Consider the following 27,500-nt stretch of genomic DNA (forward strand, 5'->3'; position numbering starts at 1 on the left):
CTCCCTTTCCCCCCCTCTCTCTCTCCCTTTCTCTCTCCATCATTTGTTCATTCCACTTATTTTTTCCTGGTCTGAATGCTTATTCATATGTTATGTTGTTCATGGAGTGTCATCGATGTATAGAAGAGGGCAAGTTTTGTTTTGTTTAACTGTTTAGGTGGGAAATAAGTTACCAGAAAATATGTATGGATACTTAACCTCTTTCTGGCATCCCTGAGTCATTGTGTCTGCGGAGTGAAAATATGAGGTTCTCTCAACTTCTCCTGAATGCCCAAGTCCCTTGTACCATCTACTCAAGCCATTATTTCCAATCTCTCTTGATTGCTACCAACAAATTTGATAAGGAGAAATTTTGGATATGTTGAAAATTTGTGTCTGTTAGTATTACACCATACATATAACTTGACTGTAAGTGGTTCATAATCAATACTGCATTTTGTCAACCTGTATAACATTTAGCCAGTGTGGGAGGGGTTAAAAATCAGTAATATAATTTGTTAATCTTTATAACTTCTTTATTTTCCTTAGATGTTATTACAAGTTCTATTTGCTTTATAACAATAATTTTTCTCCCTTCTTTATTGATACCAATATGTCGACTTCAGTCTCCTAAGCATTCTCTCTATCAAATTGTATATTCACTGATTCAGTACAACATAAAATCACACAAATGGGTAAGGGGAAGTCTTTTTTTGGAAGGTGGAAGATATTATGCAGCAAGAAGTGGTTTGAAATACAGTGTTCTTGTTTTTATCTTAAGACATAGTCTTTGTAATAAAAACAAATGCTTATGTGACATACACATTCTATCTGAATACCTGATATTATTTTTCACAGAGAATTAAAAAGAAAAAATTATTGGGAAGTTAAAATACATGACCAAAGTTTTGAGTTTTTTACACCCAACAGAAACATTTTTACTAAGTAGTACCTAAATTTAAACTTCATTCCACAGGTACTGGTAGAACAGGGCTTAGGGAAATACTGTGATCCTGACTTTGTACGTACAACTTCACGAGAGATTGCGGAGGCCTTGGATATGACGTCAGAGGAGATGGACCGTGCAGCTCATAATATCCTCTCGTCATCACAGGAAGCAGTACATGAAGATGCTGAACCTGAGCACCAAAGAGGGGCACGCGGGCCTCTTAGACGCCAAAATTATGATCGCCATTCACCCTTATAGAAACAAGTGTGTGCATAAGCAGCCTAAATCTGTTATATGGTGGTTTTATTATGTACTCGTTCATCCACTTCAACCTGCCTCTCAAAGCTAGTGGAAGTTTCTTGAGGAAACTCTCCCATACGTGTATTCAGAGAGTATTAACGGCTTTAGAGCAAGAGTCCTCAGTGTGGTCCTTGGGGTCTTCCCAGCCACCTCTGCTCTGTGGATGGTCTTCTATGGGAGGCATTGATGAGGATCACATATTGTTGTTTTCTATGGACATTTGTAGAAAAGGGGAAGAAAAGAAGGAAGGACCCTTCTTAACCTGTGAATCATTTTGTACCCATGGTTTTGATCATATCCCCTACTGGAAGGGGGGAATGTGTTCTTGGGCCCACCACCATTCCTATATGCAGATGAAGCTTTCTGTTAAATCTCTTTGTCTTTCAGATAAGAAGTTACATCAGGTAAAGAGCCAGAGCCTAACTTTTTCATCTGCAACTGTCAATGTGGTAGGGCAACCAAGGCATAGTTGTTAGGACCTACTTCTTTGTTTTGTGGGATTTGTACAAGTTGGCAAGTCAGTGTTGGTATACCTGAAGGATTCCCCCCATGGGAGTCTCGATCCCTTAGTTGGTTGTGGACTTCCCAAACCATAGAGATTGATACTGTGAAATATTTAGCATTATTCTTGCCTCAGCGATTGTTCAGTAAGACTCATTTTTATAAATGGGAAATAGAGACTTATAGAAAGTCTTTTGAAGGCAATGAATAGTTATCTTTTCACATGACATCAATCTTGTGCTCGCACTTGGAAAGTGTCATATTCCTATTGAAGTAAGTGTATGAGGAAATGCTACAGTCATGCTTAACAAAAATATAAAGTTATGATATCTGGGTAGGGATATATGGCCCTAAGCAGTTTGTTAACGGCTGTGACAAAATCTGATTTCATACTGTAGCTCTGTGTTGGGCTTTGACATGTGAGCATGCATCATATCTCTTATTACTATAGGATGTGAAAACTGTCGAGTAGAACAGTGTAACCTCTACACATTTGAGTAGGGGTTAACTTACTAACCCAAAGTGCCTCTCTCAATTGTGATAATCTGTTGTTATTTCCTCTCAAACAATTTTCACTGAAAGGTACTGAAATCACCTCATGTCATCCATAATTATTTTCAACTTTTTCATCTTGAAGGAGTTGCAATATTTTCTTCAGAACACATTAATTTGTGGATTCTTTTTGGGCCAACTGGGTGAAGTTGGCAACTGGCCTGCACATTTGGGTCTTTATTGTTGTTGTTGTAGAGAGTAGCTGTATAATCCTGTGATCCTAGAAACACGCGTGACATTTTTTGTCAAAAACCCAAACACAGCATTGCCCACCCAAGTTCAATACTGAAGTTTAGTCTGCGTTCGGCTACTACTGTGTTGAAAAAAAAAAAATTACATGCTCATAAGTAAATCAGAAAGAAAGACTGTGGCGTGAAAAGTTCAATCCAGCGCTGAAGCTCAAGAGGAGTAAACATGAACTGAAGTATCTCCTTTTGAAGCAGGCCAAAACTTGAATGAAAGTCTGAAATGCATTGCTTGCTCTCATGGTAAGCAGCAGCAGAACTATTCAGGGTAAATGTGGCAACCAAGTACCTAACATTTTGTTTTGTCTATGAAAAAAAGAAATGTTGGTTTCTTAAATGGGCTCAGTGATTACGCCTCAAGAATAACAGGATGGTCTCGAGTTCCATTAGTTCTATTCGTATTAATTTTGGAAAAAACAAGATTACAATCTTGTTTCTTTGCATTTGTTATGATGTATAAATTCCTTTAGATGACTGTAGGACTGTTAGTTTTATTAAAAGAATTATAAAATTCAATGTACGTTTATATCCATATTTTTTACCTCATTGTTAGAGGTTTTGAAAATTGGAGGAGAGATTTTTATGACTTCAAATACAGTATTTAATAAATATTACTGCAGCAGAAAAGAAATCAAATTCATTCTCCAAATCAACCTTACAGCATAATTTGCTGCCTTTGTGATAAGCAGAAAAGGCAGTCCAAGAATTGAATTGGAAATATGTAAACATGTTTTTATAAACAATTTTAGAAAATCAACCCCACAGAACATGTGTCAAGTGTTCACAGTGCTGCTATGAACTTGTTCATCTCCGCAAATTTTCAAATCCTCTTGGGTAGTGGTCAGGTGATGGAGACTACTGCCACCTGAACCTAATGTTGTGTCCCAGAAACGGAATCCAAGACCACAGTGACCAGATTTTGTCATGGATAGATATACATAGGGTCGAGTAGTCCTCTGTTTCTATAATCAGTATGTGGAGTTATCAAGACAATTTCATGTGGTGATGATATCTGCAAGCAACATTTTTGGTTGTACTTGCCATCATCCTCAATTTGACCATAGATAGTTCATATTTTGTCTGAAATAACTATAGCCTTGAATAGCCCTAGTTTGTCCACTTCCAAAGGTTTTGGTGCTCAATGTCCATGACAGTTGTCTCTCGTGTTCCAACTTTGTCATACACTACACATTTTTACCAATTTACCACTGCTTCATTTAAACTTATTACAAATTGTTAATATTTGATCAGTAGGATTTAGTAACTCAATTCCATTCTGGGATACAATTGTGTTATAAACTATAGACCCCTTCTAATGTTGAATTTTTGTTGACCTTGTGCAACGGCCTGTAAGTGTGATGGCCGGTCAGGGGACAAAATGTCAATTGTCGTCACAGGATAAAAGTTATCTGGAAAATGAGTGTTTCTGCAATGTCTCTGAAATGTTCATGTTTTTATTTTCACAAAAGAACTCCATTAGCTTTTGTGAAAAGTTTGGCATACAAATCATTATAATAAGTATATTTCAAAAACATTGCCAGTTGACAATAACTGCAGAGAATAATTTCTTTTACATCTCCAAGAGTCAATCACTAATTTACTGTGAATGGTTTGATAAATGTTTGACACATTACTCAAAATCTTATGTGCCATCAGAGGTGTCGTCATCCATCACTATTGTGCTATTCATAGGTCATTTTAGTATATGATATGGCAGTTATTTTATGTTGCTTTATAATTTTTTATAGGTTTCGTGGCCAATAAGAATTGTTATATTTTTAATTCCTAGATACTTTAGAGAAGTAGTGGATGTATAAGAGTATACTTCGCAGGGGTCTACATGAAGCTGATCGTAAATATGGGTAGTGTTCATGAACCGCTGCTGGACTCAAGTTCCCTACTTCACTTCAAAGTGGCCGATTTTTTACTGTAGGATTTTATATGAGGTCAGTATTAGATGTGCAGTTATTATATTATTTTGTTGTTTTTTTTTTCTCAAGAAAGAGTAGCACATGTAAATTTCAGCATAGAGAAGTGACAATATGTCTCACTGCACAAATATTGTTATTGTGAAATATTTGTATCTATTTAAAGGTGAATAATAGTCATCATAGAACAATGATGGCATATTTTCTACATAATTTTACTACTTCATCTAATTGTAATTAAAACACATTTACTGGGAAACTGGTGTGAGGTGTTGTGCCTGGTGTTGGAGGTTTATGTGATTTTGTAAGGAAAATAAAACCTTTCTTTCCTTGAGGGATTTTTGACTGCAATGTGGTATGAGCGGTTTCCAGCCACAAGTTGATAAGTCAACTACAATATTTTCAAGTTCCAAGTTTAAGCAGCTGTATGGTAGCCATGATCCTGAAAAACACTGGATCAGAACGTTTATAATTACTCACATAATGAATATTTCAAATTTATGTACATTAATTCTAGTTACAAGCTATTTAAACCTTTTTTTTTTTTCTTTCTTTCTTTTTCTCTTTTTCTTTCTTAGTTAACTCTATTTGAAAAGCTTCAATGCAATCAATAATCCCTCCCTTTAACCTCTAGTTCGTGACAGTTATTGTTTATCCATATCTACCTTATTCTTTTGCTGCCTATTCTTGTATAGCCTCTATTCTTCTTTTGTGATCTACCCTTTTCTTCATTTATCATCTAATTTACTCTGATATACTACTGTCTTTACCTCAGACTTAAAAAAACACTATGTTTGTCTGCTTGTTATATGTATGTTGATCCGGAAGAGTGTGGAAGGAACAATCACGAATTTACATTTGCCAATTCTCGTCATAATTTATACAGTGTTGTAGCAATTCTCATTTGGAATAAAACCTAACCTTGTGATAGCAGTTGTTTCATTCTTCTTAGTTACTTCCTCTTTACATACGTTAATCAGAGAAACATGCAAAATTTTAATTTATGAAATTTAATATACTTATTTTTTAACAGAGGAATATTTCCATTTACAGTATTATGACTGTCCAGAATATGCCAGCTGTTCATTGTTTACTACAAAAAGTAAAAAGTAGATTTGAACCTTCTTAATTAAATTTAACAATGTTGTCCACTATCAGTATTGATAGAGATATAAAATTATATTATAGTTATACAAGATAGTAATATAAATCTGCTGTGAAAATTTAAATATGTTTTCATACAGTCAACAAAATGCACTATCCAAAACCATTGTACATAATCTCCCTACAAGTTATTATGTGTAAGGTGTGTGTGACCACTCGTGCCCACCCATACCTATAAACAAATACACATGCACACACACATACATGCATACACGCACACGCACGCACACGCACGCACGCACGCACGCACGCACGCACGCACGCACGCACGCACGCACGCACGCACGCACGCACACACACACACACACACACACACACACACACACACACACACACAGAAATACTACTAGAATTGAGATCAACTGAATAATGCAAAATAATTATATCAAGGTATCTACTTCCAATTATACCCTACAGTCCTATTCATCACAATCAGGACTTTCCACATATTGTGCAAGCATTACTATTTGACACATTCATACAAGGCCTGTGTAAGACTGACAGGCTTTTTTCCCCCAAGTTTTTCATTATCAGTGAGACAAATGCAGTGTCTACTAGTATATATAGTACAGTTTGCCAAGCTTGCTCCAGCCATATCCACATTATCAGCCTCCTTGTAGGTTATCCTCTCCCTAAATCAATCATACAGTTGTGCTTCCCCACTTCTTTCTTCGCATGAATTGAATGCAATAAGTCTGTATTAGTTCTGGTACAGTATAGCAAATTTCAGTGTATCAATATTTTCCTCTTAACCCATGCTGCTGGTTTTGGAATGTATGTATATGTCATGCCCACAGTGAATTAGGTATATTAATTTAGATTGCGTGCCATCTATGTGTAGGTACATTTCACAAAATAGTACTACTGTGACCATCACATTTTCCCAGCAGCATGGGGTTAAGCACTCCCTCTTCCACCCACCATACTATTATGTATTATGTAGTTATCATTTTGTATGTCTAGATACTTAAAAATATATAAATACATATTTGATAGTTTTATATCATAAAATTATGAATTTCTGCTTTGTATGTTTTAATTATATGTTTATAATTTAACCCCTTTTAATTCATACTTACAATAACATAAATTTTTTACTCTAATGACACTATGTATTTATGATTTATGACAATGAAATATATATATTCTACTGAGTAAACTAATGCTTTTGAAAAGCCAGCAACTCAAAGTTGCCTTACTAAACTTGAAAAATTTGGCCTTTTATGCAGCCTAGAGAACAGACAGGCTGGACAGTCTGTACTTGTTTAAGTTTAACCTATTAGCCAACTAGAGTCCAATAAAAATAACAGGTAGTGTAGCGACAGATGCTATCAGTGAGGTTTATTTCAGACTGGATCAACATTAGTGTGTCTATTTGTCCAGTGTTAGTGTTTGTCCTAATAATGTAACTTACTACTATCCATAGTGATAATCACAGATGTAAATCACAAATTTTGTATTTTGTTTTTAAATGCAGATAAAAAAATTACATCTGCTCATACAACCACTAGTACTAGTTTAATTATGACCATCAGACAATATCATGGCACTTTATGTACCACAGCATCTCCCAGTCATCATTCATACTTGCCAGAAAATCTGATAAATTTTCAAGTTGGATTAATAAATGACTTCTCAACCAACTGCTGTTGAGGATGGCATGTATGAATCTGATGCAAGATTAAATGCACCCAGTAGATAAAATATTTATTACTATAATATTCACAATAATTCTTGCACTAAAATAGCTTCTATGATCCTCAAAAATACTTATTTTCACTTGTCAGTTCTCACAACTTTTTTTTTTTTTTTAGGGGGGGGGGGGGTCATCTGTTTCAATTACTATTTTCCTCATAATCTGTTAATTCATTTGGTCTGCATATATGTGTTTCCAAGCACTACTATTACTTAACCCAATGCCGCCAGGGAAAATGAATAAAATTGGGGAAAATGCTGTACTTATTTTTTATATTTTTGTGAAATGTCTCTGCAGTGTGGCTAAGCTCTGCTAGTGCTTAGCCACAAAGGAGTCAATTAGTAGACCTTGTGACCTTACCTGATTTGAATTGGCAGGAAAACAATATTTTTTACTAGTGCTATGAATATCAATGGTGTTATTTTTATTATAAACATTATAATTACTATAATGTTATAAACATTAGTAACACCAAAATAAGATAACGTAAAATATTTTCAGTAAATGCACACAGTACTCGTAATTGGCTCATTGGTGGCTTAGTGCAAGTGTAGCCATCTATGTGTAAAAACAAACGAATAACTCACAGAGGGCATGGCATGTACGTACATGTCATGCCCGTCAGCATTGAGTTAAATGCATGCCCTCCAATTATCAAAACCTTTATATCAAAAAGCAATTAAACTGCAATTGTCCCAAATGGTCTACTGAACTACAGGTGACCTTACTTTGCCCTACTAAATTACAGCTGACGCAAGTTTACTTCCTTATGTTAGACCCTCTGTGTTTGCCTATTATTCATATAACCTTCAACCAGACAAAACCCTGCCCTAATCTACTACTTGAGTTTTCCTTATTATCCATTACAACAAATTTCCAAATGCTCTAAGAACCAATGATACCTAAACTTGCAAATGCATCTATATAATGTATACAAAACATTAAATTCACCACTTTCTGTAGAGCGCCCAGATCAAATGGGGAAAATGTTTATTTTGGAAGACCACAGTACATCTTCAACTTATCAGAATGAATGGCAATGCCATGAATGGAAAGTGTTACAGCCTTATATCACACTGGATCCGGGTGCCTTGTGGCTCCATGCCCAAAACAAAATCTGGGCATTATGTGCGAGTGGTTATTTTCCCAGATGTGTGGATTGTAGGCCTGGCCTGCATGAATACTCCTGTGCAGTAGCAAATTGTGTCTTGTATATAAATATATGCATGTTAAGTTTACATTCTTTTATATAAAAAAGTATTTTACATTATCTTCTTTTTCATTACCATCTAAATCCAACCAATTTATATGACCCAAGCAGAGTAAAGACAGATCCCAGCTGTACCTTGTATATAAATATATGCATGTTATGTTTACATTTATTCATATAAAAAAGTATTCTACATTATCTACTTTTTCATTACCATCTAAATATGCAACTGAAAAGAAGAAAAAATAATAATTAAAGATTTAGATAATTTTCCTCTCTTTAAGTAATCATAAAAACTCAGAGAAACACTCTAAAACATGATATTATAATTATATAGTAGTATTTACATTACCAAGCAGAGTAAAGATAGATCCCAGATGTGTCTTGTATATAAATATATGCATGTTATGTTTACATTCATTCATATAAAACTGTATTCTTCTACATTATTCTCCTTTTCATTATCATCTAAATGTACAACTGAAAAAGAAAAAAAACCCCCCTTTTTAAAAAAAATAAAAATTTTTTTAAAAAATTTTTTAAAAAAAAAAAAAAAAAAAAAAAAAAAACCCAAAAACCAAAAAAATTTTTAAAAAAAAAAAAAAATTTTTTAAAATTTAAAAATTTTTTTTTTTTTTAAAAATTTTTTTTTAAAAATTAAAAAATAAAAAATTTAAAAAAAAATTAAAAATTTTTTTTAAAATAAAATAAAAAAATTTTTTTTAAAATAAAAAAAAATTTTTAAAAAATTTTTTTTTTTAAAAAAATTTTTTTTTTTTAAAAAAATTTTTTTTAAAAATTTTTTTTTTTAAAAAAAAATTTTTTTTTTTAAAAAAAATTTTAAAAAAAATTTTTTTTTTTTCCCCCCCAAACAATACCTTTTTTGGGGCCCGGGGGGCCCCCTTTTTTTAAAAGGGGGATTTTAAAAAAATTTTAAAAAATTTTTTAATTTTTTTTTTTTAATTAAAAAAAAAAATTTAAAAAAAAATTTTTTTTTGGGAAAAAAAAATTTTCCAAACGTAAGATTTATTATCCTTGTTCTAATATTACGAAATCATTCACATACCATTTCTACTATTCTGAATGACATATCTACCCACTCCAATGACATATAATTAGAAAATAAAATTCAATACATATAAGAGACATCAGCACAGAAAAAGACAATGTTCAAAATCAATAATTTCCATTGATTTTATGCATATTCTTTCCTGTGCCAAAAATATTAAGCACAATTAGAAACAAGAATACAACCTCTACACATAATGCGTATAAGAGATCATGATGTACTTACAACTACGATACAGGCCTTTATCTTAAAAATACATTAATCTCAGGTCCTTGCTTTGATCTTCTTCAGTACATTACTCTGTTCTAAAGCCGCTTTTCTTTTTCTCTGTAAAATAAATCAGAAAAAAAAAATGAATAACAGAAATATTTATATTTATAAAACATGATGATGATGATGGTGATAATGGTGATAGTGATGATGATGATGATGATGATGATGATGATGATGATGATGATGATGATGATGATGATGATGATGATGATGATGATGATGATGATGATGAGATGATGATGATGAATGATAATGACAATGGCAATGACAATAGTGACAGTGACAATAGTGACTAACAATTACAACAATGACAATGACAACAACTATGACAATGATGACAAAGACAAGGACAACAATGACAATGGCTATGACAATAATGATAATGATGATAATAATAATAATTATTATTTTATTTATAATAATAATAATAATAATAATAATAATAATAATAATAATAATAATAATAATAATAATGATAATAACAATAACAATAACAATAACAATAATAATAATAATAATAACAAACAATAACAATAACAATAACAATAACTATAATTATTATTATAATTATAATTATAATTATAATTATAATAATAATAATAATAATAATAATAATAATAATAATAATAATAATAATAATAATAATAATAATAATAATAATAACAATAATAATAATGATGATGTTGAGGCAGATGAAGGTGAAGGTCATGATCATTTTAAAAGTCAAATTAATCATTCTAAAGGCCAAACTTCAATTTTACACAGTACTTCAAACTATTAGTGAAATGTGAAGAAGAAATAATTCAACAGAACACTTACATTTGGTGTTGTCGGCGTTGCAACTGCATCAATCATCTCAGATATTGCACGTGGACGGCTTGGGGATTCCTCACCTGTGTTAATCATCAGAGACTCTGGGATCTCTAAGATCTGTTGGAAAAAAATATTCAATATAGGATCTGATATCAAATTCTTTTCATAAATAAAGTCACCATAATATATCTACTAAACTAATGAGATACACTCTTCCTGCCAAGTATCATGATTGAAGAAAACCTCAGAAAAGCATGAAAAATCTTAATATCACAGATCCAGAACTCACCTTGTCTGGCATCAGGCTTTCACACTGGTGCTTCAGAGTCTGCAGCTCAAATACATAATTGAGTAAGATTGTTCTGAGATCATACATGAGAACCAGGTCTGAGCGCAGGTCATTGAAGAGTTGACAGACTTCTTCTACAGCCATTGGGTTGGTTTCTGTTGGTACAATTTATTGTAATTTTAAAATCTCATTCACAGATGAGCCTCAAACACGAGTTTATAGACACCTTCCTAAGTAACTTAAATATATCATGGATTTTTCCAGTAAATTACAAATTTGTTCAAGTTCATCTAGCTAAAATGTTCATAAAATAGTATGTTAATTACCTAGATTCAATTCAGTTAGCAGCTGTTCAATTGCCTTAACCTTCTTTTGTCCAACACTTGCAGGAAGCTTCATGCGCTGAGACCTTAGGCTTACACCTGAAGCCTTTACATCAGGGAATTTTATACCTGTACAGCTCTCCACACTTGGAGGCTTGTTTGAAGAAGAAAAAAATAATAATTAAAGATTTAGATTATTTTCCTCTCTTTATGTAATCATAAAAACTCACAGAAACACTCTAAAACATGATATTAGAATTATATAGTAGTAATTATTTTAAAAATATGTTGATGACCCATCACACAATTTTGCAGACATACAAGTGTATCTGTTTTAGCTATTTTGGTTTGTTGTATCTTCTTCTTGGTGGTCTTGGTGGTTTTCCTTGCATCAGCATCAGCATTAATAAGCTTCTGCAAGTCCTGAGTCTTCTTCTCTCTCTCCTTTTTGCGTGCTTCTATCTTTCTCAATTCACTGATGAGCTGCTGCTCCTCTTCCATCTAAAAAGACAGGGAAAGGTGGACTAGGTTAACAACTTTTGAAAAGTAGTCTTACTCATTTTAGTATTAAACAGAAAGATTGATGAACAAAAACACAACTGATTTATTTTTCTTACAGTGGCTTCATAATTGCCAATATAAATTATAGTATGATATATTATAGGATTAAATGTAATAGTAACAAATATCAATGTAAAAAAGGGAAAAAATTGCTGTCATACTATAAATAAACTAACAATGAAAAAAAATAGATAAAGGGAAGAAAGCATATTACACATCAGACTAAACTCCTTTCTAGCCTATCCCAAAAATTTCTTCCACACCTGTTTTGGTGTTCTATCCCACAGTTTCAATAATTGTTGTTTACGTCGCCTCTCATGGTCAGCATCGTAGTTAACAATTTTCCCTTCTGGTCCTGTTAAATTACCAATCTGCAAGACAATAGTCTGTTTTTATTATTCATCATTATGGTTTTGTCTCGTAGCTTATTCTCATGAACACATATTTCAATTTTTTATCCTATATAAATAATGTAATATTAGATTCATTAGTGTACAGATAATAATAATAAATATACACTTATTTTCACACAATGTATTTCACTATCATAACTGTACATCAATAAAATTAGAGAACAGGAACCTTCTTCAAAATATTCGTGACACTATAATATCTTTCTTTCAAGTCTTCTATTGATCGGGCTGTTAAATGTGAGGGCCACCGGTCATGTATGACAGGCCATCTAAGGTCAAATCTTTGGCACAATTCAAACAAAGTGTCCGTTTCCGTTCTGGTCCAGCTATCAGAAAGAAGGTGCTCCCCATATTCCGAGTCTGAGTAGGTCAGCAACTCCACTTTCTGTAGGGATACAAATGACCTGGAGTTATGAGACTGACCTCCCTCTCCCCCCCCTCTCTCTCTCTCTCTCTCTCTCTCTCTCTCTCTCTCTCTCTCTCTCTCTCTCTCTCTCACTCTCACTCTCACTCTCACTCTCACTCTCACTCTCACTCTCACACTCTCACACTCACTCTCACACTCTCACTCTCACTCTCACACTCTCACTCTCACACTCTCACTCTCACACTCTCACACTCTCACTCTCACACTCTCACTCTCACACTCTCACTCTCACACTCTCACTCTCACACCCTCACTCACACAATCTCACTCACACAATCTCACACACTCTCACTCACACACTCTCACTCACACACTCTCACTCTCACACACTCTCACTCTCACACACTCTCACACACTCTCACTCTCACACACTCTCACTCTCACACACTCTCACTCTCACACACTCTCACTCTCACACACTCTCACTATCACACACTCTCACTATCACACACTCTCACTATCACACACTCTCACTATCACACACTCTCACTATCACACACCCTCACTATCACACACCCTCACTATCACACACTCTCACTCTCACACACTCTCACTCTCACACACTCACTCTCACACACTCTCACTCTCACACACACTCACTCTCACTCTCACTCTCACACACTCTCACTCTCACACTCTCACTCTCACATTCTCACTCTCACACACTCTCACTCTCACTCTCACACACTCTCACTCTCACTCTCACACACTCACACTCTCACTCACACACTCTCACTCTCACTAACACACTCTCACTCTCACTCAAACACTCTCACTCTCACTCACACACTCTCACTCTCACTCTCACACACTCACTCTCACTCTCACACACTCTCACTCTCACTCTCACTCACTCTCACTCTCACACACTCTCACTCTCACACACTCTCACTCTCACTCACACACTCTCACTCTCACTCACACACTCTCACTCTCACTCACACACTCTCACTCTCACTCACACACTCTCACTCTCACTCTCACACACTCACTCTCACACACTCACTCTCTCACACACTCTCACTCTCACTCTCACTCTCACTCTCACTCTCACTCTCACACACTCACACTCTCACTCTCACACACTCTCACTCTCACTCTCACACACTCTCACTCTCACACTTCTGTTAAACTATATTGTAATAAATAACCTGATTCTACATACTTTATTGAACATTGCAAATGGATACTCCTTCCCCTCATCACAAGCTCTCCTCCAATGGTAGAAAACAGCTCCATCCTTGCGAGCCGGATTTGTAAATGGCATCCATTTCCACGGTCGCACTTTCTTCATACCAAGCTTGGCTTTCACGCTTTTATAACCCTGACCTGAAAAGTTGTATCTTTAGTCTCTAACCACTTATTAGACATTCCCAAAGCCAATGAGCTTTTATACCTAGATATAACTTCTTTATAGATAGGAAATCAGCATAATTACATAAATCAGAAAGGAATCATTAAGACTGAAGACATGTCAGTAATTCTCTACCATGCTCTTTAACAGTTATTAATTAGCTATTGATATGGTATCCTACAAACAGATAACTTTGAAGAATACATTCGCTCACCACTGTCAGAAGGTAAGAGGGGAGGCAAGTCCTTATTTGAATCAGAATAGAGAAGAGCATAGAGTTCCCTGTGCATGCCCTCAGGCCTTCGCATTCCTTCTTTCTCTTTCTTCTTTTTGGGTATTTCTTTACGAAGACCCAAGATGAGTTCTTTGCTCACTTCTGGCGTGGGCGAGCGCTCAAGCTCTAAGATATCCCTTACGTCTGCCATAGTGGTGTGCCCTCGTCTCTAAAAAAATCAAAGAAACACTGTAAATAAAGACACTTTTAAACAGTACTTGTTGGGTTCTGTAATATTTGCTTCAGTATGTGAAAATAATCACACTAAGATCCTGAAAATAAACTTTATGATTTTAAAATGTCCCAACTTCAGCCATCAACCTTAAAGGATCCCATGGATTTGGGGGGAAAGGGATTACACTTAAAATTACTGAAAACATCTTTAAAGAATGAAAGTTGAAAAAACAAGCTAAAAAACATGCCTTAGGTGAAGGGGGGAGCCAGGGTTTGGTCATGAAAGATTAGACCCAACTGTGCAAACAAACAATTAAATAAGCCCCATCCTAAACATACAAATTACCAAAAAGATCACCATATGAACTAAAAATCATCCTACCCAGGAGGCGTTCCTTCCCAAACTCTCCCATCCCCCATATTTCCCTAGCCTGGGCTGCTCCATCAGAGCCCCTTCCAATCACAATATTACCCTAGCCAGGAGCTCCACTCTCAGACCCTCTCTAGGGAAAAATTATGGAATATGAATATGAAATATGAATATTGAAAATGAGAATGAAAAAGTCTTAAACTTCAAATCAAGTTTTCTAAAATACTATGTTTTTTCATTAATGGGGAAAGCTCACAGTCAAGACAGTACCTCAGACCAGTCATTTTTTGCCATTTTATACTAATATGAAAAGTACATTAAGAAATCTGGAAACAAATGTTCTGAGCCAATGAATTCTCTTTCAGATGCAACAACTGAAATCCAAATTGGACCATAGGGGCAGACTGTAAAATGGCCTACTGCCTACCAACAATCTAACCTTCAAATTTCTGCAGGGATCCCTGGGATGTTTATCCAAAACTCTATGGGCTAATTATACCCTTAACTCCTGAGGGCCAGGGTGACTAGATCATGCTATCATGAGAACTTTGGATGAAGGCTGGGGTAATAGGAATGATTTGCCACGAGTGAACAAAGCTCTTGGAGGGTGGTTATACTCAGAGGGTATTTAGGAAGGGGCTCTTTGATTATTCCTATTGGTAGACAACTGTGGAATGTACCATCCATGAGCCATGACTGGAAGAGCAGCAGCTCTAGGGAGGATACTATTTCCATGCTCAGGATCCTACAACTACCAGCCATGACAAGTGGTGTAGATTGAATTACAAATTAATAATGAAAAAATTAAAAAGTGAGACAAACAACACAATATTACTTATTGTTATTATCATTGAGTTATGGACTACCTAGATAGATGATTTGGACTATGTGCAAGGAAACAATCTATTACTAACTGGATACAGCACATCAAATGACAAATACACCTGCAAGAAAAGACATGATAACATTACAAAGAGAAGGCAAGTCATTACACACGAGTGTTCATGTGCTCTTGGGCCGTGATACTCAAGACAACCCCTCCGTTATCAGGTCAAGGACATTGTAACCACCTTACTACATCGTACCTTCCAATCTCCTTACTACTTTGTAAACCACCCTTACTCAAAAAAGTTTTACAATGTAGTAAGCAAATTGTAAGGTTTACATTGTAAGTTTACATTGTAGATTAATTCCATAGACTGCCAAGAGAGGGCAGATCAGTATGTTAGACATAACAACCAATGGAATGCCATGGATCTAAGCTGTCTTACTGCCACACCTCCAACGATCACCACCACCATGGATGACCCAGCAAGTATTTCCACGTGTGATATTTCCAAAGAGTCAACCAAGTCTTATGAAATAAATGAACTATGATAAATTTTTCTGAATAACTCTCCTTTCCATAGCATATGTTTTATATACAAAGAGAAAATGATTATATGCATTAGCAATCATCTTCATGCAAAAATTAACATTTTCATACATATTATTCCTTACAGATGCCCAGCATAAAAATGATTGCAAACTTTTGGTAATTTCAGCATTACATATCCCAAAATGATTTCCTACGTTCTTAACATTATGCTTATTTAGTCCCATCTCTGATATTACAATAAATTCTCATCCTTTCCATGGAGAGAAACGAAGGATTACCTATAATAGGGTCCTTCACGCTGCATTGCTCGGTCATAAGAACAAGCAGCCACCAAAACACTGTTGTTTGTTGTTTGTCAAGTCAATTAACATTCAACTTATTTTGATACAAGATAAAGATATGGCACAGAAAACAAAGAAAGTACTAGACAATTAAAATTCCACTGTATTAAATATGGAAAAGGCACATTATAGTCAAATATAGGTTTCTGTCGACTAAGTCACCTGGAAATATACTGTACTTTATCCAGTTCTAAACCCATACAAGAGCCCAAGAACAGTTGTAACTTACAAGGTACTTAACAAGGTGTTACGTTAAAACATGGTGGCTAATTTTGTTTTGAGTATTGCCTTCAGAGGCCTTATGACATTGTAACAGCTCCAATGTGAGATACAATATTGTAAACTGTTTTGAGTATCTGGCCGCTGGCATACAAGCCACACACCCAGGAGAGTTGCCACTCAAGTATGCCTAATGCCCAGATTTCGGGTCATATGCAGGCAGCTAAACATTCCAATCCAATAGGTATATCAATCAATAGCCCTAAATAATTAATAGAAAATTATTCCAGAAAATTACCAATTATATTTTCAACTGTGAAAGCCTGATTGCCATAAACTGAAAGAAAATCAACTGAGAAATCAATGATGTTAACATATGCAAGAATATTTGATACCTTTTATCCGAGTGTCAAATATGCAGAATCAATGGTGACTGCCACTATCACATATACTCATGGTATAGTTTCAATTTCACATGGCAATATGTAAAAGGTAAATTTTGGCTGTAATGGATAGAATGACAGAAACAAGACACATTTCATTTGTGGCATTTCCTTCCCAAGTTGATAGTAAGAGTTGCACAACATATAATACTTTGGTATACATTTACAGAAAAATCTAAAATAGCTATCATAAACAAAGGGAAAACCTACACTCATTGATACATGAAATAATCTACACAGGCTAAGAAGGTCAGAAATGAAATCAGGTCACTGCAATTTCCTTGTGCAGAGTAAGTCTATGGCAATCGGGTGGGTGTCTGTGAGCGAAACCCCCGGGTTAGAAAGGTTATTGATTCTTACAGCGATGTTTGTGGATTCCCAGGAGTGGCAAGAGTATCAGGGACTTTGTCTCACTGGGTTACAGTTACTTCATAAACAATTACCAATAATTTAACATTACATTGAGAACAATTGGTACAGTTTCAGGTTTACACAGCCATGCAATACAAGGTAAAATTTGCCTGTAATGAATATAATGATCAAAAATAAGATTCACAAGTTGATAAGATAGTTGTGTAAAACAGGTATACATTTGTAGGAAAATGTAATGATACTATCATAGTCATAGAGAAAAACTATACTCACATATATGTGAAATAATCTGCCTAGGTAAAAAATAACATTAGAAAAGAAGAAAAGAGGTCAACAAATTCTGCATGGAAAGCAAGTCCATGGAGATTTATTGGGGTTCAGTGACAGAGCCCACGATAAGGCAATGCAGTGATCTGATGGGGGTCGGGGGGCTAGGAAGGTTTTGAGTTCATAGAGCAGTGTTTGTGGATTTACCGGGAGTAACAGGTATCCACAATATGACTTTAAAAATGACCCGGAGTCGACGCAACACTTAAAACGAAACAGTGAGGTTTAGTCACTTCAGAAACAATATCAATAATTTCATTTTTATCCTTTGCAATGGCAAATAACAAGAGATTCATGCATGTTACAGTTTGGATAACTGAATGAAGGAATGGCAATTGTTACCGAGAGCGACGCTCCCTCCAGAGACTAAGTTCCAAAATCTGATTTTTTATATATTTCCTCTACCCAACGATCTTGGGGGAGGCATGGGGAACCAGGGGTGGGTGCGGGGAGGGGGGGATAATGGATGGCACTGGATGTCAATAGGAACCTGCAGAAATTGAAGAAAGTGATTTTTGAAATGATAAAAAGTTTAATTTTCAAAAGCCCGAGCCAAAATTTGTGTCCCAAAAATCACAAAATACTAATGGAGATTGGCCAATGAAACTCTGCAGACGCTATCTTTGAAAGTCTACAGACTGACACGTCAACATTTGAAAAACTCTACGGGAATCAAACCCATCGTTCAGTAAAAATCTACCGGATTTCATAAAATCCAGATCCCCGTGGTAAGCGTCCTAAACAATAAACCAACTTAACCTTAACCCTGTGGGATTTATACACTTCAGTACATATATTCCCTGGCCAGGGGGCTCTGCCCTCTGGACCCCCATGGTAATATATAGCCAGGGGGCTACACCCCCTGGACCCTTGTGACTTTAAGGAAATGCAATCTATATATTCCCTAGCCAGGAGGTTAGGGAATATATATACCTTTATATAGCGAAACACCAAACTTTCCTTCAGTTATGTCTTTTTTCAGAATCACTTGGTTTCTCATCACTTTTTTTGGCCTTTGGGGCACTTGTTGAGCTCAAATATCAGGCTGTGATAGATATTAATATCTTTTTATTCTATATATCCACTATATGGCTTTATATAGCGAAAGACTGAACTTTTCTGCACTTCCGTCTATGGTCAGAATTGCTTGGTTTCTAATCACTTTTTTTGGCATTTGGGCACTTGGTGGGCTCAAATATCAGGCTTTGATTGAGAATAATGTCTATTTGTCCTGTATATCCACAATATTACTTAAAAATAACCCAGAGTCGACACAACACTTAAAACGAAACATTTCTCACCGGCGTTTCTTAGCAAATGGTACCGTACGGCCTGTCAAATCTCCCGGTGAAAACGCGCATGTGCACAAGGTTATTGTACAGAATTGCGTAAATAATTACCAAAAGACGTAAAAGAAGTATATTGAAACTAGAAGAATGCATTACATAAAAGAAATTGGAAAAACAGACGCTAGTAATGACAAAATAAGCCTTCTCACAAGCACGTAGCAATACATGGACTACTTGATGGATCGCAGTAATGAGTTACACGTCACATTTGTTTTGATCCTCGCAAGGTAAACATGGAAGGGGACTTAGTAAATGAAGGGTCGATCTTCGGTCTTCCCTGTCCTGTATCTCCCTTATTTTAGATTTGCGCACCTTTTGCCATAAATTAAAAGTGTCTTAGTTTTTGTCAAGGTATCCACTCCATACACCTATTTTACTGTACTCTTGGTTGATATATACGGAAAGTTTTCCAAACCTTTCTGAATAGTTGAGACATGGCATAACAAATGCAAGGTTGGATTCCTGTGTGAAGCTAAAAAATATCTATGTTTTAGACAACGATTTATAAGATCGAATTCCTACTTTACCTGAATTTGGCAATGATATTTCAGATTAAGCAGGTTTTAGAAGGTCCATCTATCAATTTCCTAAGGTATAACTGAGGTTTTGCAGTTATATTGTATCAGGGAAACATTACATGGGGTTGATAAATGGACTTATATCTCGTAAATAAAGTAAAACAAATGAGTAAAAAACAAATAAATACAGACCGAATACCGATGGTTTTGAGGCGCTAATTTTTTATATGAAGATCACAAGTTTTTCAACAATATATCTCATTTTGCACCGTTGGTTATTCTCCGAATTACCTTAATTGTTCTAAACTTCCCTTATTACACATTACATACCGTGGAGCCCAAGAATTCCAAGAAATATCACACTTTTAGTACAGCTTCATCCGCGCTGTTTGTTTACATGTTCCACAGATCTTGTGCCCAGGGACTACGGATACATTAATTTTATACATTTTTCATATCTTTATTTTGGGAACTATTAATATTTGTTTACCAATAAAAACATTAATAGCAACCATAAATAAGGCAGTAAAAGTTAATCGAGAAAACTTTTCTATTAGATTTGTTATCCCTATAATTCAACTATTATTGTACTATCAAAGTAATGATCACCTAAAGCAAGTTTTAGGAGAAAACTAAACACGGGAATAACGCCTGACAGGGACAAAATAGAATTCACATTACTATATCACTGATTATAATAAACATAAAAAAAAATGAAGCATTATACCCTAGCGTTACAATACCAAAAAGGAGACTCGAAGTTGGGAAAATCGGATGCACATAGCAAAAAAGCCCAATGGAAAAATACGTACAGTACTATAGGAATAAACCTATTTAAAATAGTAGATGACTTGTAAAAGGACTCTTTACAGCTCCACAGAATTAACGTAATGCCTAGAGACATCATGATCACCGCCCAAAAGGGCAGAAATGTTAGAAAAAGAGGGAAGATGCCTGGGGGACATAGCATACAGATTTAATGAAAGACGCAGGAGGAACTGCGGCAATAAAATTAACCAATCTTTTAACAAATATCCTAACAACGGCAAAATTCGAAAGGGTTTGGAAAACGCAATCATCAAAAGGGAGATTTAATTAATCTAAAAAAATGCGGAACATTATAAATTTCATATCATATTTTTAAGATCTCTTCCGTCCACATCAACCTGTTGTAACATATCTATTGATTTTTGGCAATACACTTTTTTATGGAAAGTTTTCTCATACTCTATGAATTAACATTATCACGATGAAAATTGCATTTCTTGCCCTTTTCTTTGTTATTAACCTACATCGTTCATGAGCTAATTCTTCCCTCATTCTCTTTCTTTCTCAAAGTTATTTTCAGTATGGTCTTGGAAATATTGTTCAATAAATTAGAGGGACGAGGTTGCCTGCATTGGGGAGGGAGATACCAGAATGAAAGCAGATCTACACATTTCTTCGGTTAGTCCCAATAGTGTATGTCTCATTTGCGAGCTCGGTTGATATCTCTAGTCTGCAGTCCCCTTTGGACTTATTCATTACCACCAAAATTTAGTTTTTCAATCATTGCTTTTCATCTTATTCATTTTTCCCTATATCTCGAGATCTTTGGAACGTTCACCGTCGATTCAATACGAGTGTACTATATTTATCTCCTCTGTATTTTAACTATTCCTCCATTTTCATGAATATTTCACTTTTGTTTGGTTTTAAAGTTTTGTACCCTACTGCCTCTTTACTTAACTCTCCTTTCTTTTTTTCTTAAACGATGATTTTTCAGTAACTCCTCAGCATTTTGGCATTTGTCATCAAGGATATATTTTTGCGCTCTTACTAAAACCTGTGTATTATTTCATCATATCTCTCCTTACTGCGCTTCTTCACCGCTCTTGTAACATCTAGATGGTTTTCTTCTTCCAATTTGCTGTATCCCTTTTCTTCTGGTAAGGTATCCAGGAAATTTCAAAAACGTCTTTTCTATATTTGCCAAGCAAGCATGAATATATTGATGACGTCACAGTAGGACTGGACTCCTTAGGCCCGTCTCCATAATAGCTCTTCTCAAAAAGAACTTCCTTCAGCATTTTCTGTCTCTCTTTTCCATCCATTCAATTTATATATATATCCAGCTGTTTCATATTTATGAGTCATTCATCCAATTATTCACTTTCAATTATTGATTCTCTAATTCTTATTTCCCTCCCTCTCATTACTCGATTCTGTCTCTGTCTCTCTCTGCCTATATATATATATATATATATATATATATATATATATATATATATATATATATCAAATCTCTCATTCTCTCTTTCTTTCTTTCTGTCACTCTCTCCCTCCCTCCCCCCCCCCTCTCTCTCTCTCTCTCTCTCTCTCTCTCTCTCTCTCTCTCTCTCTCTCTCTCTCTCTCTCTCTCTCTCTCTCTCTCTCTCTCTCTTCTCTCTCTCTCTATCTCTCTCTATCTCTCTCTATCTCTCTCTATCTCTCTCTATCTCTCTCTATCTCTCTCTATCTCTCTCTCTCTCTCTCTCTCTCTCTCTCTCTCTCTCTCTCTCTCTCTCTCTCTCTCTCTCTCTCTCTCTCTCTATATATATATATATATGTATATATATATATATATATATATATATATATATATATATATGTGTGTGTGTGTGTGTGTGTGTGTGTGTGTGCGTTCTGACCCGCATCGCTGGACTTGGTACAGCGATACAGGAAGAGTGGTCAAGGAGATCGACCACATCCTCGTTAGCACTCGATGGAGGATCCTCCAGAACTGCAGGGTATATCGAAGCGCTGAGTTCTGTGGAACTGATCATAGAATAGTAGTGGCTACTCTCCGGGTCCACTTTAGAACCCCCCGTCGCCCAAATGAACACCCTAGGGTGTTTAATTTGGACCGATTGAGGGAGGACGAGTGTACCCGGGGGTTTGCCGAGGCTATCTCTGGTCGTCTCACAGCACTCGAGGGCCAGACAGACCCTGTTCTTATGTGGGATACCTTCAAGCGTGAAACGCTTGATGCAGCTCAGGAATCCATTGGTGAACGCCCAAGAACAAGACAGAATTCCATCTCGCAGGAGACGCTGGAAGCCACAGATGCTTGTCGTGCGGCTCGACTGTCAGGGGATCGCACCTTGTACCGCTCTCTGGTGCGCAGGATTAGGTCACTGTTGAGAAGGGATAAGGAACAGTTTATCAGTAGTCTTGCAGAGGAGGTCGAAAGCCATTTCCTTGTAAATGACCTTCGTCCTGCCTACCAAGCTCTGAGAAAGCTGAACTCCAAGTCCCCCTCACAGACGACTGCAGTCCGCTCAGCAAGTGGCCAGATAATCTCAGATCCTGATGGGGTGCGTGTGCGTTGGGCTGAGTATTTTGAGCAGTTGTATAAGGTTGATCCACCAACAGTTAACATGGATGCGGGTAATGTTGAGACTCCTCTGCCAGATCCACCCATCAGCGAGGATCCACCCTCCCTGACCGAAATCAGGGGGGCGATCTCCAAGCTGAAGAGTGGTAAAGCAGCAGGTGTCTGTGGCATCCCAGCCGAATTGTTAAAGGCTGGTGGAGAACCTATGGCAAGAGGCTTGCATGCAGTCCTGTCTGCCATCTGGCAGACTGGTACCTTTCCCCCTGACCTGCTGAGGGGTGTGGTCATCCCTCTCTGGAAGGGGAAAGGGGATCGGTGGGACTGCAGCAATCACCGAGGCATTACACTACTCAGTGTACCAGGCAAGGTACTCGCACACATCTTACTGAGACGTATCAGGGACCACCTGTTGAGGCACCAAAGACCGGAGCAGTCTGGTTTCACTCCTGGTAAGTCCACAATAGACCGCATCCTGGCGCTTCGAATCATTATAGAGCGCCGTCGTGAGTTCGGACGTGGGCTGCTCGCAGCCTACATCGATCTCAAGAAGGCGTTTGACACGGTCCATCGCGAATCTCTCTGGGAGATCCTGAGACTAAGAGGAATTCCAATAAGGATTATTGGACTAATAGCAAACCTGTATACAGGCACTGAAAGTGCTGTAAAGTGTGGTGGGGGCCTGTCGAGCTTCTTCCCTGTTAGTTCAGGTGTGAGGCAAGGCTGTGTTCTTGCACCAACACTTTTCAACACTTGCATGGATTGGATACTGGGTAGAGCTACTGTCCAAAGTCACTGTGGAGCAACTCTGGGCAATATCAAGGTTATAGACCTTGACTTTGTTGATGATGTTGCCGTACTCTCTGAATCTCTGGAAACCCTTGTGGCGGCTCTTGATGCATTTAGCAATGAAGCGAAGCCCCTGGGGCTAGAGGTCTCCTGGACCAACACCAAGATCCAGGATTTTGGGGGCCTGCTAGGAGACCCTGTACAGTCGATACGTGCTTGCGGTGAAAACATCGAAGTCACAAAGAGCTTTATATACCTCGGTAGTGCATTTCACGACTCTGGGCTGTCAGACCAAGAAGTCAGTAGACGGATTGGCCTGGCAGCAGGGGTCATGAAATCTCTCGACAAGAGTATTTGGAGATGTCGGTACCTGTGCAGAAGGACCAAGTTACGTGTTTTCAAGGTCCTGATACTCCCAGTTTTACTCTATGGTAGTGAAACTTGGACACTATCTTGTGCTCTGGAATCTCGTCTTGATGCCTTTTGTAACAGATCCTTGCGCCGGATCATTGGGTACAGTTAGCGGGACCATGTGTCCAACCAACGGCTGCACCGTGAGACCAGTACAGGACCTGTTACTTGCACAATCCGTGATCGCCAACTCAGGCTATATGGCCACTTGGCTCGACTCCCACAGGATGATCCTGCCCATCAGGTTGTCTCTGTCCGAGACAACCCTGGGTGGAGGAGGCCTGTGGGACGACCGAGAAGGTCGTGGCTTGGGCAGATCGATCAAACCTGTCGTGAGTAACTAGAGATGGGCCGGGCCCCTGCCTGGCGGCTCGCCATGAGGGATCCTCGTAGGTGGAAGCGGAGGGTGGATGCGGCTATGCGCCCCTGCCGGCGTTAGCTCCATAATGATGATGATGATGATGTGTGTGTGTGTGTGTGTGTGATAAATATATATACATATATACATATATATATATATACACACACACACACATATGCGTGTGTGTGTGTGTGTGTGTGTGTGTGTGTGTGTGTGTGTGTGTGACAAATATATATATATATATATACATATATATACATATATATATATATACACACACACCCGCATATGTGTGTGTGTGTGTGTGTGCGTGTGTGTGTGTGTGTGTGTGTGTGCGTGCGTGCGTGTGTGTGTGTGTGTGTGTGTGTGTGTGTGTGTGTGTTTATATATGTATGTGTATATATATACATATATATATTTGAGGCATTTTGTATAATCCCTCTCTTTACCCCTTTCTTTCTTTCTCTCTCTTAACATTGTTTCAGCCATCGTCCATTCGCTTACTTTCCCTCTGTATGTCTACCCGGTCTGTATCTTTAGATTCCTCGTCCACTGTTAAGTCATCTGAATCTCCTGACTCATACCGACAAGAGTCCAGTCCAAATTTGTTCTAATGTACGTCAACGTCTCTTGTCATCTGTTAGACAAATTTCGCCCGAAAGGTTAAGCAGATCTGAGAATATGACAGTCAGACGCCGGAGCAGTATCGCTTGAGACGTTCTGCCGGAATCCACAACTGGCTCTGTTGTCATTTATAATTCTCTTCCCATGTAATAACCCATTGTTTTCTTCTAACATTTTCTGTGCTAAAATCTCCATCACAAAATTAATTTATCGGCACTTACACTACTACACTGTTGTTTTAAGTTGACTGTAAAGATGGTAAACCTCATATTCTGTGGAGCTAACGTCGGGGCGTAAACCAGAGTCACATTAGCATTGAAAGGTTGTGTACAACTCAGATACAATTACCTTATTTTACATGACCCAGAAACTCATCATATATCATGCTTATTATACTTATCTAATGGTACCCCTGTCCAATACACAAGCATGTCCTCCCTGCGCGATAAAAGAATTTCCTGACCAAGGAACCACTATAAACAACATCCGGAAGGTGGTGCTCCACACATCTGTCCCTGGTTGAACAAAGGCTGCGCCTTCCCGTCGCTGCCTCCTGCGTACAGGAGGCACCTCCTGGTCCTGGTTTACCCAGGGACCTCCCAGGTGACCTACATGTCCCCCCGAGCAAGCCCAGCGACTCAACCTCCATGTCACGGCCTGATAAACCTGACACTCCAGCCTGCAGAAGCAAGCATCGCCCAGGATGTAGCCGCTGAATAAAAGGGGGACATTCTCCATACCTCGGCAGAAGGAGCCCAGCTTGCATCCACTCACCTTGTAGCGAATAAAGCCGAAAGCCAAGGCCTCTTCCATTATCCGCCTTAAGTCCATCTCTACAGTATTTTCGCTGTATTTCTCTATTGGTTAGTTGCAAGCCGTGATTTAATTGTAAAACACACAGTGGTGACCAAAAACTTTCCTGTGCTAGACTTGCTAGCCATGAACCAGCCACTCTGCTTTGCTGTTTTTGCTCCTGTATATATAGACAGATGCGTCGCTTCATTCCTCTTCACTAGATGTGTTTGTCTGTATGAGTTATCCTAGATATATATACTTGTCCATTACCTCGAACTTTCGGACTTTCTCTAATCAGATCGTTTATTAATCGCTCCAGTTCATTAGCTGATTCACTAAAGAGAACAATATCATCAATATCATCTGTAAATGTAGTTATGTGTTCGTCTCCTATTTTGATGACCTTTCCGTTCCATTCTAGCTTCTTGGATATTTCCTCTTATATGATATATATAATATATATATACATGTGTGTGTGTGCGTGTGTGTGTGTGTGTGTGTGTGTGTGTGTGTGTGTGTGTGTGTGTGTGTGTGTGTGTGTATATGTATATATATATATATATATATATATATATATATATATATGCATGTATATTTATATATATATTTATATATATTATATATACATATATAAATATATATACACTTATATATACACATACATACATATATACACATACACATATGTATATGTGTGTGTGTGTGTGTGTGTGTGTGTGTGTGTGTGTATGTGTGTATGTGTGTATGTGTGTGTGTGTGTGTGTGTGTGTGTGTGTGTGTGTGTGTGTGTGTGTGTGTGTGTGTATGTGTTTATATACATATGCACATGCATAAGCATTCCTAAGAAATGAGAAGTGTGGACATAGTGATAGAGGAACAGATGTCATTAGCTGCATACGCGGAGAGAATCATTTTGGTTAAGTAAATGAAGGAGAGAGTTATCGACTTCGTAGTGTCAAATGATATGATCATTGGTAATTTGGTAATACTAGCTTCAGAAGGACACAATATAATTTTATTACATTCAAGGGTGGGCACAAGGCAAGTGTCGAAGATGTGATCGGGTAGAAATAAGAGACTGTAAGGTAATACCTGGAGACCATGTGGCAGCACAACATCGTTTAGTACGAATGGATTTGTCTATCACTTTCATAAAGGCAGAAAAGAGTTATATGTGGCCCGAGAAATTTAAAAAGGTTCAAACGCAAGGATAATCAGATCAAATCACAATTCAAGACCCAAGTGTTGAGAGAGATTGATTCAGAGATCACTGATATTGAGGAATGGTGGAAAAGAGCAACCAGGCTTTCTCTTTTCGCACAGAAGTAAACATCTGCCCTCGAAGAGAACCGCCGCA

General features: G+C 37.1%; 2 protein-coding genes across 2 annotated transcripts in view; one reads left to right on the forward strand and one right to left on the reverse strand.

Moving 5' to 3' along the window:
- Positions 1 to 5,384, forward strand: part of LOC125047319 (voltage-dependent calcium channel type D subunit alpha-1-like) — a 91,272-nt gene extending 85,888 nt beyond the window's left edge. Inside the window, exon 32 of the mRNA XM_047645573.1 lies at positions 956 to 5,384. Within this exon, the coding sequence (XP_047501529.1) occupies positions 956 to 1,186 (231 nt within the window). The 3' untranslated portion in view covers positions 1,187 to 5,384. The remainder of the gene's footprint in view (positions 1 to 955) is intronic.
- Positions 5,385 to 9,533: 4,149 nt separating this feature from the next.
- LOC125047290 (DNA methyltransferase 1-associated protein 1-like) lies at positions 9,534 to 20,233 on the reverse strand. Its single transcript, XM_047645530.1, has 10 exons — positions 20,142 to 20,233; positions 14,261 to 14,489; positions 13,858 to 14,021; positions 12,435 to 12,650; positions 12,116 to 12,223; positions 11,613 to 11,792; positions 11,295 to 11,445; positions 10,969 to 11,123; positions 10,686 to 10,796; positions 9,534 to 9,920 (listed from the first exon to the last, which is right to left on the reverse strand). The coding sequence occupies exons 2-10, from the start codon at positions 14,469 to 14,471 to the stop codon at positions 9,858 to 9,860; spliced, it is 1,359 nt and encodes a 452-aa protein (XP_047501486.1). The 5' UTR covers positions 14,472 to 14,489; positions 20,142 to 20,233; the 3' UTR covers positions 9,534 to 9,857.
- Between the last annotated feature and the right edge of the window lie 7,267 nt (positions 20,234 to 27,500).

This window comes from Penaeus chinensis, chromosome 40 (assembly GCF_019202785.1).
Source record: "Penaeus chinensis breed Huanghai No. 1 chromosome 40, ASM1920278v2, whole genome shotgun sequence".
Lineage (NCBI taxonomy): Eukaryota > Metazoa > Arthropoda > Malacostraca > Decapoda > Penaeidae > Penaeus > Penaeus chinensis.

Bases quoted from the DNA above. Each gene is read 5' to 3' on its own strand.
- LOC125047290 (XM_047645530.1), bottom strand. From the start codon at position 14,471: ATGGCAGACGTAAGGGATATCTTAGAGCTTGAGCGCTCGCCCACGCCA. The intron at 14,022-14,260 runs GTGAGCGAATGT...ACAACTTTTCAG, and splicing joins CCTCTTACCTTCTGACAGTG to GTCAGGGTTATAAAAGCGTG. The intron at 11,793-12,115 runs GTGTGGAAGAAA...CTGTCTTTTTAG, and splicing joins GGGATAGAACACCAAAACAG to ATGGAAGAGGAGCAGCAGCT.